General features: G+C 44.4%; 1 protein-coding gene across 1 annotated transcript in view; it reads left to right on the top strand.

Annotated features, from left to right (window-relative positions):
- The first annotated feature begins 357 nt into the window (after nucleotides 1–357).
- CDH22 (cadherin 22) overlaps nucleotides 358–17,002 on the top strand; it is a 157,879-nt gene continuing 141,234 nt past the window's right edge. The window contains exon 1 of the mRNA XM_044297318.1: nucleotides 358–899. Within this exon, the coding sequence (XP_044153253.1) occupies nucleotides 714–899 (186 nt within the window). The 5' untranslated portion in view covers nucleotides 358–713. The remainder of the gene's footprint in view (nucleotides 900–17,002) is intronic.

Consider the following 17,002-nt stretch of genomic DNA (forward strand, 5'->3'; position numbering starts at 1 on the left):
GTCTTGTGGTTTGTAAGGGAATATTCTGAAAACAGCTGTGCCTATCCTATTAGTGCAATCTGAATTTCCTGAGATATCTTAATTACCTGGACGCACTGTACACACCAGCTGAGTGGCTTTTAATACCGCGCAGCACATTCCAGCCTCGTATTGTACAGAGGAACATTTTATCACAGAACAGCTGGGTCTAGCTGTTCAAAAGAGGAACTTCAGTCTATTACACGACAGTGGAGGACAGCTCGTAGTGCAAGTTCATTACAGTACCTGCAGAAGTTCATTATCATTGGTGTATTGTAGTAGACATCCTACGTGCCTACTGTGTGCAAATGCACAATGAATGCCTCCGCTGTGCCGCAGGAAATCAAAGTATAGACAAAAGTATCCTAAGGCAGCATGGTATTTTCTGTAGAAAATCTTCTCCATCCCATGCAAAATCCTGAAACATCTGGTATACAGCTTGCCATCGTATAGATCATCTGGTATACAGCTCGTCATCGCATAATCATAGACGGACAGAGTCCTTTCGGTTATACCTCCAGCTTTGGATCGTTGACCTGTTGCAGCAACTAGTGGCTTCACATTCTTGGACAATGTCTTGAGAGAACCTCTACGAACCAGTGAAAGAAGAATGAAGTTCCTATGCTCCACTATGGCACCTGGTGTACCTATCCTCCCTGCGTGATGTGAGGCCCCAAGGATCCTGTGGACTTGGGATGGCTGCACAAGGCTTTGCCTGGACTGTGGTGCTGATTTTCTGCAGCCAGAAGCTCTTGGGAATGGTTTCCATGGAGACAGGATTGTCGTTAGAGGTGTCTGGACGGGTAAAGCGTGGCTGGGTGTGGAATCAGTTCTTTGTGGTGGAGGAATATACAGGGACAGAACCACTTTATGTGGGGAAGGTAAGGAGACATGCGACAAAGACGAGAGCTCTTCAGACGTAAGAGAGGAACCAGGGGTGGGGGCTGCTTGTAAAGGGTAAACTCGCAGAACAGTGCCTGAAGGGGAGAGAGCGTAAGGAGGACACAGCGTCCTCACAAGGGAGAAGTCAATGCCTGGGGGAGAGTAGACGGAGACAAATGCCTGAGGGGGGAACACGTGGGCGAATCAAACACTGAGAGGTGATACTCACGAGATGAGGTTTGAGAGGAAAAACCTGAGACATGTTATACCTCAGGGTAATCACGCTGCTAGGAGTAATAGAGGTCTAGTCATTAAAAGCACGAGAGAACATTCACATCATATATTCCATTTCAATTTCATGGATTTTGTTGCCGTCTCTTTTCTCCATCAAAGTCTGGAAAATTTGCTTAGTGAATTTGCATTGCAATCAAGTGCAGCTTAAAATCCCCTCTCCATTGAAGTCACATTTTCATATACAAATTCAATTTGAACATGTTTGTCTACCAGCCAGATGGATTGCAGGTAATGTCTGATATTTGGGCTCCCGGGGCAAGGGTCATTGCTTGCAAACAATTTGCTGTGAGGCCCTTATTTGTTTTCTGGGGGGCTTTTTGTGCATCATGTAAAGTTATATGATTTACACAGTAGTGTAGTCAAATAAAACTACTTGAGTATTATTTACACAACGTTGAATAAAATCATTAGTACAGGTGAATATAAGGAACTTTATAATATATCTTATCAAATAAAAATGGCTTATTTCAGAGTTATCAGCTGTCCCCTCCATTTCTAAACCAACGCTGTCTCTGAAATTCATGTGAATCCCTTCTTGTGCTGCCTGCTCAGTGAAGGATTAGATTATATCATCCTATAGAAGTCCTATGGAGGGGGAGGAGGAAGTGTAGAGAAAAACTGAGATAAACATGGTTCAGCAGCTGATAGCAAGTGTTACATCACCCCAAGTGCTTTATTCACATCTATACTGCTCAGTACTTGTATAATGTCCTATATGGTGAATGCGAAAGGCAGAAAGCTAGGGATTAGAATCTGCTGTCTCTATGTACAGTCTATGGGTAGACATAATTACAACTAGTCTCATTTGAGATGCAGGTGCAAAATAGGAAACTGCTAAAAATGCCAGATACAAGTCCTGTAATATTGCAAAGTCATGTAAGAATGCAGTGCTAAATCATTTATACACATATGGCATCTTATTCTGAAAAGTTATCTGTAAGTTTAGGTAGATAAGGTTAGAGTCTATCCATGGTGCCAGCAATAAAATTCCTACTTTTATATATGACTGTCTCTTGTAGAAGGCTAAAGGCAATATAGATCCCAGGAAACAGTTGTGAATACTAAACTTGCATATTCTACATCTGAATTAAGAATGAAAATATCTATCTTATATTGCTTTGTGCTACAATTCTATGGTTTTGAGCTCTGATCTCTGGGACTGCAGATGTGAGAGGGAGGGAGGAGGTGCTCCAGCACTGTTTGACTTTCTATATATTGTTCCTATGGATGTTGAAAGATCCGACATCTATGAAAGAGGTGCATGAGACAAATCTAAATCTCCAGTCCCCCACATCAGCTATCAGAAAATATTAGGAAACTGGATTTTTATATTCCCACATGAACCTCTTAAAATGTTAAAGCGGATACATGTTTCATATTATCATTTAAGTTTTAAATTTAGATTTAGCATTAAGGATCTGTTCTCACAAGATCATTGCTTTTATTTTACGGAAATTATGGATCTGTTACTTCACTTGTAGTGTGACACATAATGGATCTGTCTGTCACCATTTATTGTACTGGATTGGGGCATGCTACACTATTCTGACCATGAAAAAGCGATGGAAAATTGGTACAAAAGAACTAGTACAAGTGTGTTCAGAGCTTCGCAGTTAAAGAGGTTCTCTCCTCTCATACATGGATGGTATATCGCTCAGATATGCCATCAATGTAAGATAGGTGCGGGTCCCACTGCTTTCTCCAGAACAGGACCCACAAAGTGAACGGAGGGCAGCCAAGCATGTGCAACTACCCTCCATTCACTGCCATGGGGCTGCTGAAAATAGCGGAGCTCACTTTTTGAAACTCCCATAGCAATGAATGAAGAGCATGCTGTGCATCCGCGGTGTGCTCTGCTTCACTTTGGGTGCTTCTGTAGATAGGAGCTGGTCTCAGAGGTAGGACCTGCATCTATCTGACATTGATAACATTACATTGGCGACATATCTCTAGGTTGAGTATGAGCCAACCCCTTTAACTCAAGCCACAAGCATACCCCTTATTTCTTTTTGAAGTTGCATACATTATGGTTTTATGACATAACTGATGCTGCCAAGCTGAAGAAAAATGTTCACATGTATGAATTACATAGAAATTGGAAGAAACTAATTCTGTGCTCTGATGACACCAGTTCTCTGACTGCTTAAGCGCTAGAATGTCTTTGAAATTTCAGCACCAAGGACAGGTCTCTCTGTGCTCCAGTAGCATTGGCACTGAAAGTAGAGCTCTATCTATTGCGTGTAGTGAAAGGGTGGACAGCACTGCTGTAACCAGCTCCATCCACTGCACAATGGATGGAGCTATAGTTCTGGTGCCTATCTCCATAGCCGGAGATACTGCAGAACAGCTGATTGACAGGAGTGCAGGATGTTGTACCCACGCCATTTAGATGTCGTTGTCCTATTCTTAGGATAGGCCACCAATATGACAGGACCCCTCAACAATAACAGGCATAATGTGGCCAAAGCAAGCCTTAGGTTGGCTTGTGCCCTGTGCAATAACTTCTATGGGCCTTCCCCTCTTATGGTTACCAAATGGTGCCTAAATAATACAATCATTGATGTATGGAATGAAGTTCAAAGCATCTGCCTTTACGTGTGGTAATACCCAGGCCATGAGGACTAGCAGTGCACTTTTTAGATGCACCCTGTGTTACTCTACAATCAGTTGCATCTGACAGTCTAAATGGGATAAAGGGAAGTGGCCCATGTTCTAGTCCATATGGGTCAAGGAACGTGAGATGCTGCTCATTTCTAGGAATCATATGCTCAAATCATACTTCTAATATTATCTAAAGTACAGTAGTGCCATTAAGGCTAAGGCAGCCATTAGTAACCATCTGACCTGATTTTCTTTTCATAAACCCATAACCATACTAAGTAATCCTTGTAAAACCAAGCACATACAGTAATTGTTTCTGTATGCATGGAGCTACAGGTCATTTGCTAAGTGCAATACCATTGTCTAATGACTGCAGAGTTTCATCTTCTTAGCTCTTGAGCACAAAGAAACAAAGTCAAGTATCCTCGCCTCCTCCATATTCCTCTTGGCTTGCCCTTAACATAAAATTATTACTGGAACACAAGATTATTGGATAAGCTACTCATGAGAGAGCATAAGGAGGCATTGTTAAGTACTGCAATGAGATACCAGATATGAAGGAGGAATCTGATTGGTTTGTATGAGTAACTGTCGGACTATACTTTCGTACTTGTTTCCCTTTTCACACACCCCTCCATGACCAAGACAGAGCAACGTTTTGTTGATCGGATGTGGACCCATTCATTTTAATCATCCATATGTCCATTCCTCGGCCCAGCAATAAAAAAAATTTGAACATGTCCAATTCTTGTTTGTTTTGCGGACAAGAATAGGCAATTCTAACAAAGGGCAGAACGTGCTTATCCACAAAATGTGGAACGCACGTGACCGTATCTGTGTTTTGTAGATCTGCAAATCGGATACAGTCATGTGAATGCCTCTTAAAGAAAAGAGGTTTGTGGGCATTTTCCTTCCAGTATTTAGACGTTTTAAAGGGAGTTTTGAGAGAAGATTTGAAAACAAAGAGGCCAGAACATGTTAAAAGTAACAAACAAGCAACTATGAAGTTGATCTAAAAGGTTCCCCATGTCTGTACCCTTTTCAGCTATCTGGACTCTTTTGCAGGGGATCCACCAGGCTGCTGCCTCTTAGAGTATCTTTGGTTAACAACTGATCCACAGGGGTCAAGAGAAACTGTTGGGGAACAGGCAAAAGCCGTTGTTATGGACAAGCCAAGGTCAGGGCAAGAAAAATTCATGCAATTCAAGGTCAGTCTAAGGGTCAGGGGAGGCAGTCCAGGGTCAGTACAAACATCAGGCAGAAGTCAGGTCAGGCAGTGAAGGGTCAAATCCAGATTCAGGCAGAACTTGGTACACAGGAGAGTGAAATAAGACAAGTGGCGCGCCTTTGCAGGAACCTAGAGAACTAGAACATATTGCCTAGGCAACATCACATAAAAAAAGGCTAAAGTACCTCAGGCTAAAGTGGTCAGCCATTGTTGGGGAAATTTATGGTGCATGCTGGCCCTTTAAGAGCCATATGGGCATAGACCAGAGCACATACAGGAACCAGGCTTCGGCCTGTGTGGAAGGGAGGGTCAGAGCTACTCCAGCGGCCAGGCCCCCTTGCAGGAAGAAAGGGATACCAACAGGTCTGAACCACTGAGAATCTGGAGCAGCGGAGTGGGTGAGCAGAGTGGCAGTTATGCCTACCAAGTGGAGTAGAGTAGAGGTGGGAATGGACCACAGCAATAACAGAAGCATTGCTCCACCAATCTCATGCTGCTCCATTCCCCACTGCGCAACACTTCCTGTCCTGGCTCAATATGCCTAAAACTCTAATGAAGGCCTGCTCAGCCAATCACTGGCCTTAGTGAGGACCAAAGATGTGGTGCAACGACAGTGGTGGGGATTGGTAGAGGTGAATCAAATTTCTTTATTAAAGTTCTAGACAATTTCTTTAAAAAAATACCCCCCTTAATTGCAATTCACTCATATTCGTCCATACAAAAGGAAAGTACATGGGACTGAGTTGGAATTAAAGCCACAGACCATGGTCAACAGTGCCGCATGATACCTCATACAGCCTTTACACGTTGAGTATCTTGTATAATATTCCTTTACGTGATAAATAATTTCACAATCAGGATGAGGATTATTACCTGACAGATTGGAAAATGATATTTTCTAACATGGTTTGTGAGTTGTCCTATAGGACTGTACATGTGGCTATTTCCAAGTCAGTAACAAGGTTCTACGTTACACTGGCTGGGAAGCTGAATTGCTGGACTTTGACCAAAGTAGATTGAGTGACAGAATCAACCCCTGCCAGACAGTCATTAATAAATAACATGTGCGGGCTTGACGCATGGATCAATCTTTACCTGCTGTCAGAATCCTATGTTTCTGCAGAATATTATAGTGTTCAGCAAATTGTGTTGCAGCCATTATTTATTATAGTCAGAACTAACCAGTTCCATCATTCACACCGACGTGCAATGCTAAAGCTACACATGCCTTTATATAACACATTCATTACTTAATTTTCTTATAAAGTATGACATGGTTTTTTAAAAGACAAAGGAGGTTATTAAAATCCATATATACTGTACATGCACATACATAGACATATGGGACATCTAGAACACACTTGTTCAAGTTCCTGCTGCCTCAGGTGGTGGGAACTGAACCACTACAGGACAATTTCAGATTTTAAAAGTTGACCTTGAAATTTGAAGCAATGATAAATTTGCAAAAAATTGACTTTATATTATTAACACACCCCATGAAGAGCTCTATTGAGTTGCTGTCTATTTTTGACCAATTTCTTATTGCAATAAGGGGAGATTTATCAAGAGTGGTGCAAAGGAAAACTGGCTTAGTTGCCCATAGCAACCATTCAGCTTTCACTTTTCATTTTTCAGAGCTTCTTTGGAAAATGAAAGGATCAAGCAAATTGGTTGTCATGGACAACTAAGCCAGTTTTCCTTTGGACCAATTTTGATAAATCTCTCCCACTGTATTCTGATGTTATACAGAGGCTAAGTAGATTGTAACGCCTGTAGGTAGGGACAGACATTGAGCTCTGACCTAGTACCTAGCCCACTTTTCCTACCTACTTGCAGTACAAGCCATAGGTAGCAAGACCGAAACTGGTCAACAGCCCCTGCGCTACTTATGTGTAGAGACAGACAAACGCCAAGAGAAAAAAGAACACAAAAACATGATCGTGCATAAATCGGTCAGAACCAGACAAGCTATGCAGTACCAAACAAGAGACAGAGGGTTCAGGACACAAGCTGAGATCAGAACTAGATGGACAATTCAGTTCCAAATGAGAGACAGAGTGGTCAGAAAACAAGTCTGGGGTCAGAGGAATGAGCAATCCAATAAACACAGGAATCGGGAACACGACTTGTCATTGGCACTGTTATATGGTCAGGAATGGGTTTAAATAGAGCACCGAGTCCCAGGATCAGAACCTGATGCGTTAATGACTCTGCAATCCATCAGACAGAAGCATTAGCAAATGGGAATAGAGCTGCTGAGAAATCAGCCCACTGCTAATCTCCTCCAGAACATGCCCGCTGTGGGGACAGAGCATTGCATCCTGTTGTTAAGGATGTTGTTGCGTGGCTTAGCGCTGGAGCCCAGATAGGTAAGTTTGTGACCTAGATGATAAGGACTCACTGTTATCTTAAAAACTCCTTTAACTGACTATTAGATTGCATGTGAGAGACTAAGATAATTTCATTGCTTAAAATTATTAGCAAATTATTAGGATATTCCCACATTTACTAGAAAAAAATATGTAGCGGATTTTGCTGCAAATTCTTTGTTGAAATCCATGGCAGAATTCATATACATTACAATACATGTATATTTTGAAGCAGCGAGAAATCCATGGTGAATCTGTAACATTGACAGTGGGGAAATCTGCAACGAAAATGCAAAAGAAAGAATTGAAGAGCTGTGGATTTAAAATGCCAATGTCCGTCTCCGCAGGAATATTTTTTTTTTTTCATGGCGTGTAGATGAATTTTGTTAAACCCTCATTCACTTTGCTGCTGCTGTATTACACTGCAGATTTTCTACCTGCAATTCTAGACAGATAATCAGCAGTGTATTCGCTATGTATGAACATAGCCTTAGAGGAACATAAAGAGCTGAACACAACCAGTGCAAAGGAAAACTAACTTGTACATAGCAATCAATCAGATTCCACCTTTCATTTTCCAAAGAAGCTCTGAAAAATGAAAGGTGAAACCTATTTGGTTGCTGTGGACAACTAAGCCAGTTCTGCTTTACACCAGTTTTGATAAATCATCCCCAGTATGTGAAAGCTATATTACTAATTTCAAAAGAAGTGAGGAATAGAGATGAGCGTATTTCTGCTTATGAAATTCGTTAACACTTTGTTGGTAAAAGGTGAATTGCGTTATGGATTCCGTTACCACGGACCATAACGCAATTCTATGACTGAATGCATAACGGAATGCCTTTAGAGGCATTCCGTTATTCATTCCGTCATAATAGAAGTCTATGAGCTGCAAAACGGATCCGTCCAATTTCCGTTATGCAGGGGAGTCCTCCCCTGCCTAAAAGAAACGGGACGGATCCGTTTTGCAGGGCATATACTTCTATGATGATGGAGTAAATAGAATTGCATTACAGTCCGTGGTAACGTTCATTGCATGGGTAACAGCTCTGGTAGACATTCCTGCAGTCCGCATGCCAATTGCACGCTCCCTCAAACGTTGTGACATCTGTGGCATTGTGCTGTGTGATCAAACTGCACATTTCAGAGTGGCCTTTTATTGTGGGCAGTCTAAGGCACACCTGTGCGATATTCATGCTGTCTAATCAGCACCTTGATATGCCACACCTGTGAGGTGGGATGGATTATCTCGGCAAAGGAGAAGTGCTCACTAACACAGATTTAGACAGATTTGTGAACAATATTCGAGAGTAAAGGGTCTTTTGTGTTTGTAGAAAATGTTTCAGATCTTTGAGTTGAGCTCATGCAAAATGGGAGCAAAACCAAAAGTGTTGCATTTATATTTTTGTTCAATGTATATTTATGCATATGAATGGTAAATGCTTATCAGCTAGTTCAACAGGACCATTGGTTGTGAACTTGTGTCTTCATGAGTAATGGGGCAATGGGATCTGGAACACTTTACTGTGTTTTTAACTTTGAAACAGGTCACTTTATTTGTAGAATTGTGTTGTTAAGGCCTCATGCACACGACCGTTGTGTGCATCCGTGGCCGTTGTGCCGTTTTCAGTTTTTTTTTCGCTGACCCATTGACTTTCAATGGGTCCGTGGAAAAATCGGAAAATGCTCCGTTTTGCAGCTGAGACCGTGATCCGTGTATCCTGTCCATCAAAAAAATATGACCTGTCCTATTTTTTTGACGGACAACGGTTCACGGACCCATTCAAGTCAATGGGTCCGTGAAGGAACACGGATGCACACAAGACACGTATTGGCTGAGGAACCCCCTAAATCATAGGGACATTACCTTGAGAGAGGACCACCATATCCTTACACACCTAAGAGCAGAGGGTTATCACTCCCTCCGCAACATGGCAGTCCTGCACCACGGATGTCATATAGTCTAGGCTGAGATCTAAACCATCTGAGCCCCCCTTTTTTCTTTCTAGTACCATTTGACCGCAGAGTCTGCATCTTTTTACCTGCGGATACAATTGGTATCTAGTGAGTCTTTTTCTACATGTACTTGCTTTCCCTTGAGGAGTCGACACGACAGAAACGTGCCACGTCGGGAGGTCTGTAGTAAATAAGTAATTCTAGTGCCAGCGATCAGGTCCATAACTAGGGACAGGTATCCTGACGGGGTCGCCCTTCTAAGGGCGAGTGCTCTGTGTAGACAGGCAGCATGGGAGCAGACCCCTTCCCCCAAGTTTAGGGTGAGATAGGGCACAGAACCTCCTCCCTGACTGCACGCCTACACAGGACTCCGTCTGACCCAGGCAATACGTCTGCTGATCTGAGCTACTTGGTTGGTCAGGTAAGGCTGCTGGTGTCCACCCAGGCGCAGCAGTTCAATTCATTACCTTTTGCCTCACCACCAGCATTGGGGTATCTATTCTTGAACCCCTTATATGTATGTACGTCTGTCAATTTGTTACATCCTTTGGTGTATTGTAATTTTTATTGTATACCTCATAAAAGTTAAATTTTAGAAAAGGATATTTCCCCACGATTCTTCTGTGGGTCCCTGGTAAATTTTGTTTCTTGAAATATCGGTGATACTTCTATAACCTCTAGTTTCACTCAGTAACTCATGGGTAGAGGATCACCAATTCCCACAATGTTGCGCAGAAAGATAGTGGAGCAATATCAGAAAGGTGTTACCCAGCGAAAAATTGCAAAGACTTTGCATCTATCATCATCAATTGTGCATAACATCATCCGAAGATTCAGAGAATCTGGAACAATCTCTGTGCGTAAGGGTCAAGGCCGTAAAACCATACTGGATGCCCGTGATCTCCGGGCCCTTAAACGACACTGCGCCACAAACAGGAATGCTACTGTAAAGGAAATCGCAGAATGGGCTCAGGAATACTTCCAGAAACCATTGTCAGTGAACACAATCCACCGTGCCATCCGCCGTTGCCAGCTGAAACTCTACAGTGCACAGAAGATGCCATTTCTAAGCAAGATCCACAAGCTCAGGCGTTTTCACTGGGCCAGGGATCATTTAAAATGGAGTGTGGCAAAATGGAAGACTGTTCTGTGGTCAGACGAGTCATGATTCTAAGTTCTTTTTGGAAATCTGGGACGCCATGTCATCCGGACCAAAGAGGACAAGGACAACCCAAGTTGTTATCAACGCTCAGTTCAGAAGCCTGCATCTCTGATGGTATGGGGTTGCATGAGTGCGTGTGGCATGGGCAGCTTGCATGTCTGGAAAGGCACCATCAATGCAGAAAAATATATTCAGGTTCTAGAACAACATATGCTCCCATCCAGACGTCATCTCTTTCAGGGAAGACCCTGTATTTTTCAACAAGATAATGCCAGACCACATTCTGCATCAATCACAACATCATGGCTGCGTAGGAGAAAGATCCGGGTACTGAAATGGCCAGTCTGCAGTCCAAATCTTTCACCTATAGAGAACATTTGGCGCATCATAAAGAGGAAGGTGCAACAAAGAAGGCCCAAGACGATTGAACAGTTAGAGGCCTGTATTAGACAAGAATGGGAGAGCATTCCTATTTCTAAACTTGAGAAACTGGTCTCCTCGGTCCCCAGACGTCTGTTGAGTGTTGTAAGAAGAAGGGAAGATGCCACGCAGTGGTGAAAATGGCCTTGTCCCAACTTTTTGGGGATTTGTTGACACCATGAAATTCTGATTCAACATATTTTTCCCTTAAAATGGTACATTTTCTCAGTTTAAACTTTTGTTCCGTGATTTATGTTCTATTCTGAATAAAATATTAGAAGTTGGCACCTCCACATAATTGCATTCAGTTTTTATTCACGATTTGTATAGTGTCCCAACTTTTTTGGAATCCGGTTTGTACATTGGTGGCAGTGTGCGCCCCCCCCCCCTTCCTCCCTCTATTGTTTTAATACATTGGTGGCAGTGTGCGCCCCCCCCCCCCCCCAATACATTGGTGGCAGCGGAGTTCCGATCGGAGTCCCAGTTTAATCGCTGGGGCTCCGATCAGTAACTATGGCAACGAGGACGCTACTGCAGTCCTGGTTGCCATGGTTACTTAGCCTTAGCAATAGTAGAAGATTCATACTTACCTGCTGGCTGCTGCGATGTCTGCGTCCGGCCGGGAGCTCCTCCTACTGGTAAGTGACAGCAATGCGCCGCACAGACCTGTCACTTACCAGTAGGAGGAGCTCCCGGCCGGACACAGAGATCGCAGCAGCCAGGTAAGTATGATGCTTCTACTCCGCTGCCACCAATGATCGGGGGGGGGGGGGGCGCACACTGCCACCAATGCTATTATTACAATAGAGGGAGGGAGGGGGGGGCGCACACTGCCACCAATGCGATTATTACAATAGAGGGAGGGAGGGGGCGCGCACACTGCCACCAATGCTATTACAATAGAGGGAGGGCGGGGGGGCGCACACTGCCACCAATGCTATTATTACAAAAGAGGGAGGGAGGAGGGGGCGGGGGGGGCGCACACTGCCACCAATGCTATTATTACAATAGAGGGAGGGAGAGGGGGGCGCACACTGCCACCAATGCTATTACAATAGAGGGAGGGAGGGGGGGCGCACACTGCCACCAATGCTATTATTACAAAAGAGGGAGGGAGGAGGGGGCGGGGCGCACACTGCCACCAATGCTATTATTACAATAGAGGGAGGGAGGGGGGGTGGGGGGGGGCGCACACTGCCACCAATGCTATTATTACAAAAGAGGGAGGGAGGAGGGGGCGGGGGGGGCGCACACTGCCACCAATGCTATTATTACAATAGAGGGAGGGAGAGGGGGGCGCACACTGCCACCAATGCTATTACAATAGAGGGAGGGAGGGGGGGCGCACACTGCCACCAATGCTATTATTACAAAAGAGGGAGGGAGGAGGGGGCGGGGCGCACACTGCCACCAATGCTATTATTAAAATATAGAGGGAGGGAGGGGGGGTGGGGGGGGCGCACACTGCCACCAATGCTATTATTACAATAGAGGGAGGGAGGGGGGGCGGGGGGGGCGCACACTGGCCACCAACCAGTTAACTACAGGGGAGGGAGGGGGGCCCACTGGCCACCAATGAGTTAAAAACAGGGGGGGGGGTCTGCCCCCTGCTGCCTGACAGCACCTGCCAGGCAGCAGGGGGCAGTCATGTACACAGTTTTTTTGTATATTCTAACCTGAAGCCTCTGGGGACCATCACCATGGGAACGCCTCTGTGTTAGAATATACTGTCGGATCTGAGTTTCACGATGTAGCTCATATCCGACAGTATATTCTAACATAGAGGCATTCCCATGGTGATGGGGACGCTTCAAGTTAAAATATACCATCGGATTGGAGAAAACTTCAATCCGATGGTATAAAAGAACTCCAGACTTTACATTGAAAGTCAATGGGGACGGATCCGTTTGAAATGGCACCATATTGTGTCAACGTCAAACGGATCCGTCCCCATTGACTTGCATTGTAATTCAGGACAGATCCATTTGGCTCCGCACGGCCAGGCGGACACCAAAACAACTTTTTTTCATGTCCGTGGATCCTCCAAAGATCAAGGAAGACCCACGGACGAAAAAACGGTCACGGACCTACGGACCCCGTTTTTGCGGACCGTGAAAAAATACTGTCGTGTGCATGAGGCCTAACTTTGTATGATATCAGAAAGTTAAATCCTGAGACCTCCCATGTAGGCTCTGTATATGAAGACCCAGGGCACAAACACACATCTAGTCCTGTGATTATTTATCTTTGTTATTCTACTGGTTAAAGCCTTCTCCACTATTGTTATGTGGGGTGTTACACAGAACTGCATGGAACATCTACTACATTATCTGCACACAGAAAGTTATCACTGTTATCTGGGCTGTTACATAGGACTGCAGGTGACAAATTAAAAATGTTGTTGCCAAATTTAAAATGCATATGATTATGATAAAAAAATACTTGGAGGAGAAGATGAGGCGCAGTCCACAGTAGTAAGCCAGCTCTACATATAGGGGGATACAACATCACATACCGCTTACATCCAGTGACATCTCCTGTCATGTAGACCTTCTCTTTCCTCTTCTCTTCCTTTTGACCCAGAACGCCATAACAAATTCTTTCAGCCGCATCTCGTCTCTACAGAGTTTGTTACACAGACACATTAGATTTCTCATGATTGGGGTCATTTATCAAACTGGTATAAAGTAGAACTAGGTTAGGTGCCCATAGTAATCAATCAGATTCCACCTTTCATTTTCCAAAGGAGCTGTCAAAAATGAAAGGTGGAATATGTTGCTATGGGTAACTAACCCAGTTCTACTTTATACCAGTTTGATAAATTACCCCCCAAAGGTCCCTATAGTGTCTACAGCAATTATAATGTCCCCTAGAGTGCCTCCAGTAATAATATTGTGCTCCAGGTACAAATGCCTGTATAGTGTCCCCCAAAATAATATGCCCTAATAGCAACACCCCTACACTACCCCATATAGTAATTTTCCCTACACTGCCCCATATAGTAATTTCCCCCACACTGCCCCCATATAGTAATTTTCCCCACACTGCTCCATATAGTAATTTTCCCCACACTGCCCCCATATAGTAATTTCCCCACACTGCCCCATATAGTAATTTCCCCCACACTGCCCCCATATAGTAATTTTCCCCACACTGCTCCATATAGTAATTTCCCCCACACTGCCCCCATATAGTAATTTCCCCCACACTGCTCCATATAGTAATTTTCCCCACACTGCCCCATATAGTAATTTCCCCCAAACTGCTCCATACAGTAATTTTACCCACACTGCCCCATATAGTAATTTCCCCCACATAGTTGCCCATGTAGTAGTTTGCCCCCACACTGCCCCATCAAGTAATAACCCACCACACTGCCACATTAAGTAAATTGCCCCCACACTGCCCTTCATTAAGTAGTTTTCCCCCACACTGCCCCCATTTAAGTAATTTGGCCCCATTGAAACATTTGCCCCCACTGTCCCTGTAGTAATATGTCCTCCTCTGCCCCCCAAATTTGGCACACACACAACAACAAAAAAAGGCTTATACTTGCCTGTGTCCAGAATTGTGAAGCAGGCGCGCAATGACTTCACCGCGTACACCGCGCCGGGCTTTTACCACCACATGGGCCTCAGGCTTGAAGCCTATGGTGGTGATAGGCGGCGGGGCAAGGAACTATGCGCTCCCGTGCCCCGCTGTAGTTTGTGGGCATTTGGGTTGGCGTTTGCCCCCCCCCCCCCCAGCGATGCTGGGCCCAGGGCTACAGACCCAAATGCCCCAATAATAATCCACCACTGAAGGGCATCACAGAAGACTTGGCCCTTCAGGAAGTTGGATGCGAATCGCTTGGGGTCAAATAACTCCTTGTATTTGGGTTAAAACCAAATGGGCCGAACTTGATGGATGGATCAAACATAGCAGTTGGATTATTGCCATAAGGAAGGATTGTCGTTGGGTATTGAAATGAACCACACAAATCGCTCCACCAACTTGACCCAAATTCATTGTAGCTAATACGTTCTTTTAGCAAAAAAAATGAGTCTGCATCGTTATTGCAATCATTTATGGTCTGAACTAGGACGGTATTACCAGACAAATCACTCCACCAACTGGACCCAAATTCATTATTCCTAGCTTACATGCCCCTTTTTTTCGCTTACAATTACTGATCAAATACTAATGCAAAATAATGAATGACTGTCTGAAAGAGGCTTTATGAATGCTCAAAATACAGGCTTGTTTTTTGTTTTTTTGTTTTATGTACTCCTGACCAATCGGAAGAACGGAAGCCTAAACAGTGATGTCTACACAGTCTTATTGCCACTGCTGCTTCCACCCTCCCCACTCATGGGGCTAACTTTGTCATGGTTACTGCCACCGCTGCTGCTGCCGCCACTGTCCTCACTCTGTCACATGGCCACTATGTGAATCTTGGGGCACTGCATGATTTCCAAGGAGATAAATTAGACCTGATGCTTTTATTAACCTGTAATACTGACGCACAGTATTTCGACAGCTAACAGAAGGGATTAGCTATGAATATTGCTGCCCTGCACAGTGATGTAGACTGTGATAACCTGCCTGTAAGGGTACTTTCACACTTGCGGCAGAGAATTCCAGCAGGCAGTTCCCTCGCTTGAACTGTCTGCCAGATCCGGAAATCCAGAAGCAAACGGATGTAATTGTTAGACGGATCCATATGCGGATCCATCTGACAAATGCATTGAAATACAGGATCCGTCTTTCTGATGTCATCCGGAAAAACGGATCCGGTATTTATTTTTATTTAAAGGTCTGTGCATGCGCGGACCGGAAGAACGGATCCGTCAATGCGGAAATTTTAATACCGGATCCGGCACTAATATATTTCAATGGAAATTAATGCCGGATCCGGCAAGTGTTTAGGATTTTTGGCCTGCTGCGGTATTTTCTCCGGCCAAAAAACGTAAGAGGGGCTGAACTGATGCATACTGAACGGATTGCTCTCCATTCAGAATGCATTAGGATAAAACTGATCAGTTTTTTTTTTTTCTGGTATTGAGCCCCTAGGATGGAATTTAATACCGGAAAAGAAAAACGCTAGTGTGAAAGTACCCTAATACTAACGGCACAGTACCTACAGAACGGATTAACTATGACTTTGGGTGTACTAGAACGTAATTAGAGTTGAGCGAACACCTGGATGTTCGGGTTCGAGAAGTTCGGCCGAACATCCCGGAAATGTTCGGGTTCGGGATCCGAACCCGATCCGAACTTCGTCCCGAACCCGAACCCCATTGAAGTCAATGGGGACCCGAACTTTTCGGCACTAAAACGGCTGTAAAACAGCCCAGGAAAGGGCTAGAGGGCTGCAAAAGGCAGCAACATGTAGGTAAATCCCCTGCAAACAAATGTGGATAGGGAAATTAATTAAAATAAAAATTAAATAAATAAAAATTAACCAAAATCAATTGGAGAGAGGTTCCATAGCAGAGAATCTGGCTTCCCGTCACCCACCACTGGAACAGTCCATTCTCAGATATTTAGGCCCCGGCACCCAGGCAGAGGAGAGAGGTCCCGTAACAGACAATCTGGCTTCATGTCAGCAGAGAATCAGTCTTCATGTCATAGCAGAGAATCAGGCTTCACGTCACCCACCACTGTAATAGTCCATTTTCATAAATTTAGGCCCAGCACCCAGGCAGAGGAGAGAGGTCCCGTAACAGACAATCTGGCTTCATGTCAGCAGAGAATCAGTCTTCATATCATAGCAGAGAATCTGGCTTCCCGTTACCCACCACTGGAACAGTCCATTCTCAGATATTTAGGCTCCGGCACCCAGGCAGAGGAGAGAGGTCCCGTAACAGACAATCTGGCTTCATGTCAGCAGAGAATCAGTCTTCATATCATAGCAGAGAATCAGGCTTCACGTCAGCCACCACTGCAACAGTCCATTGTCATAAATTCAGGCCCAGCACCCAGGCAGAGGAGAGAGGTCCCGTAACAGACAATCTGGCTTCATGTCAGCAGAGAATCAGTCTGCATGTCATAGCAGAGAATGAGGCTTCACGTCACCCACCACTGCAACAG

The sequence above is a fragment of the Bufo gargarizans genome, chromosome 6 (assembly GCF_014858855.1).
Source record: "Bufo gargarizans isolate SCDJY-AF-19 chromosome 6, ASM1485885v1, whole genome shotgun sequence".
Lineage (NCBI taxonomy): Eukaryota > Metazoa > Chordata > Amphibia > Anura > Bufonidae > Bufo > Bufo gargarizans.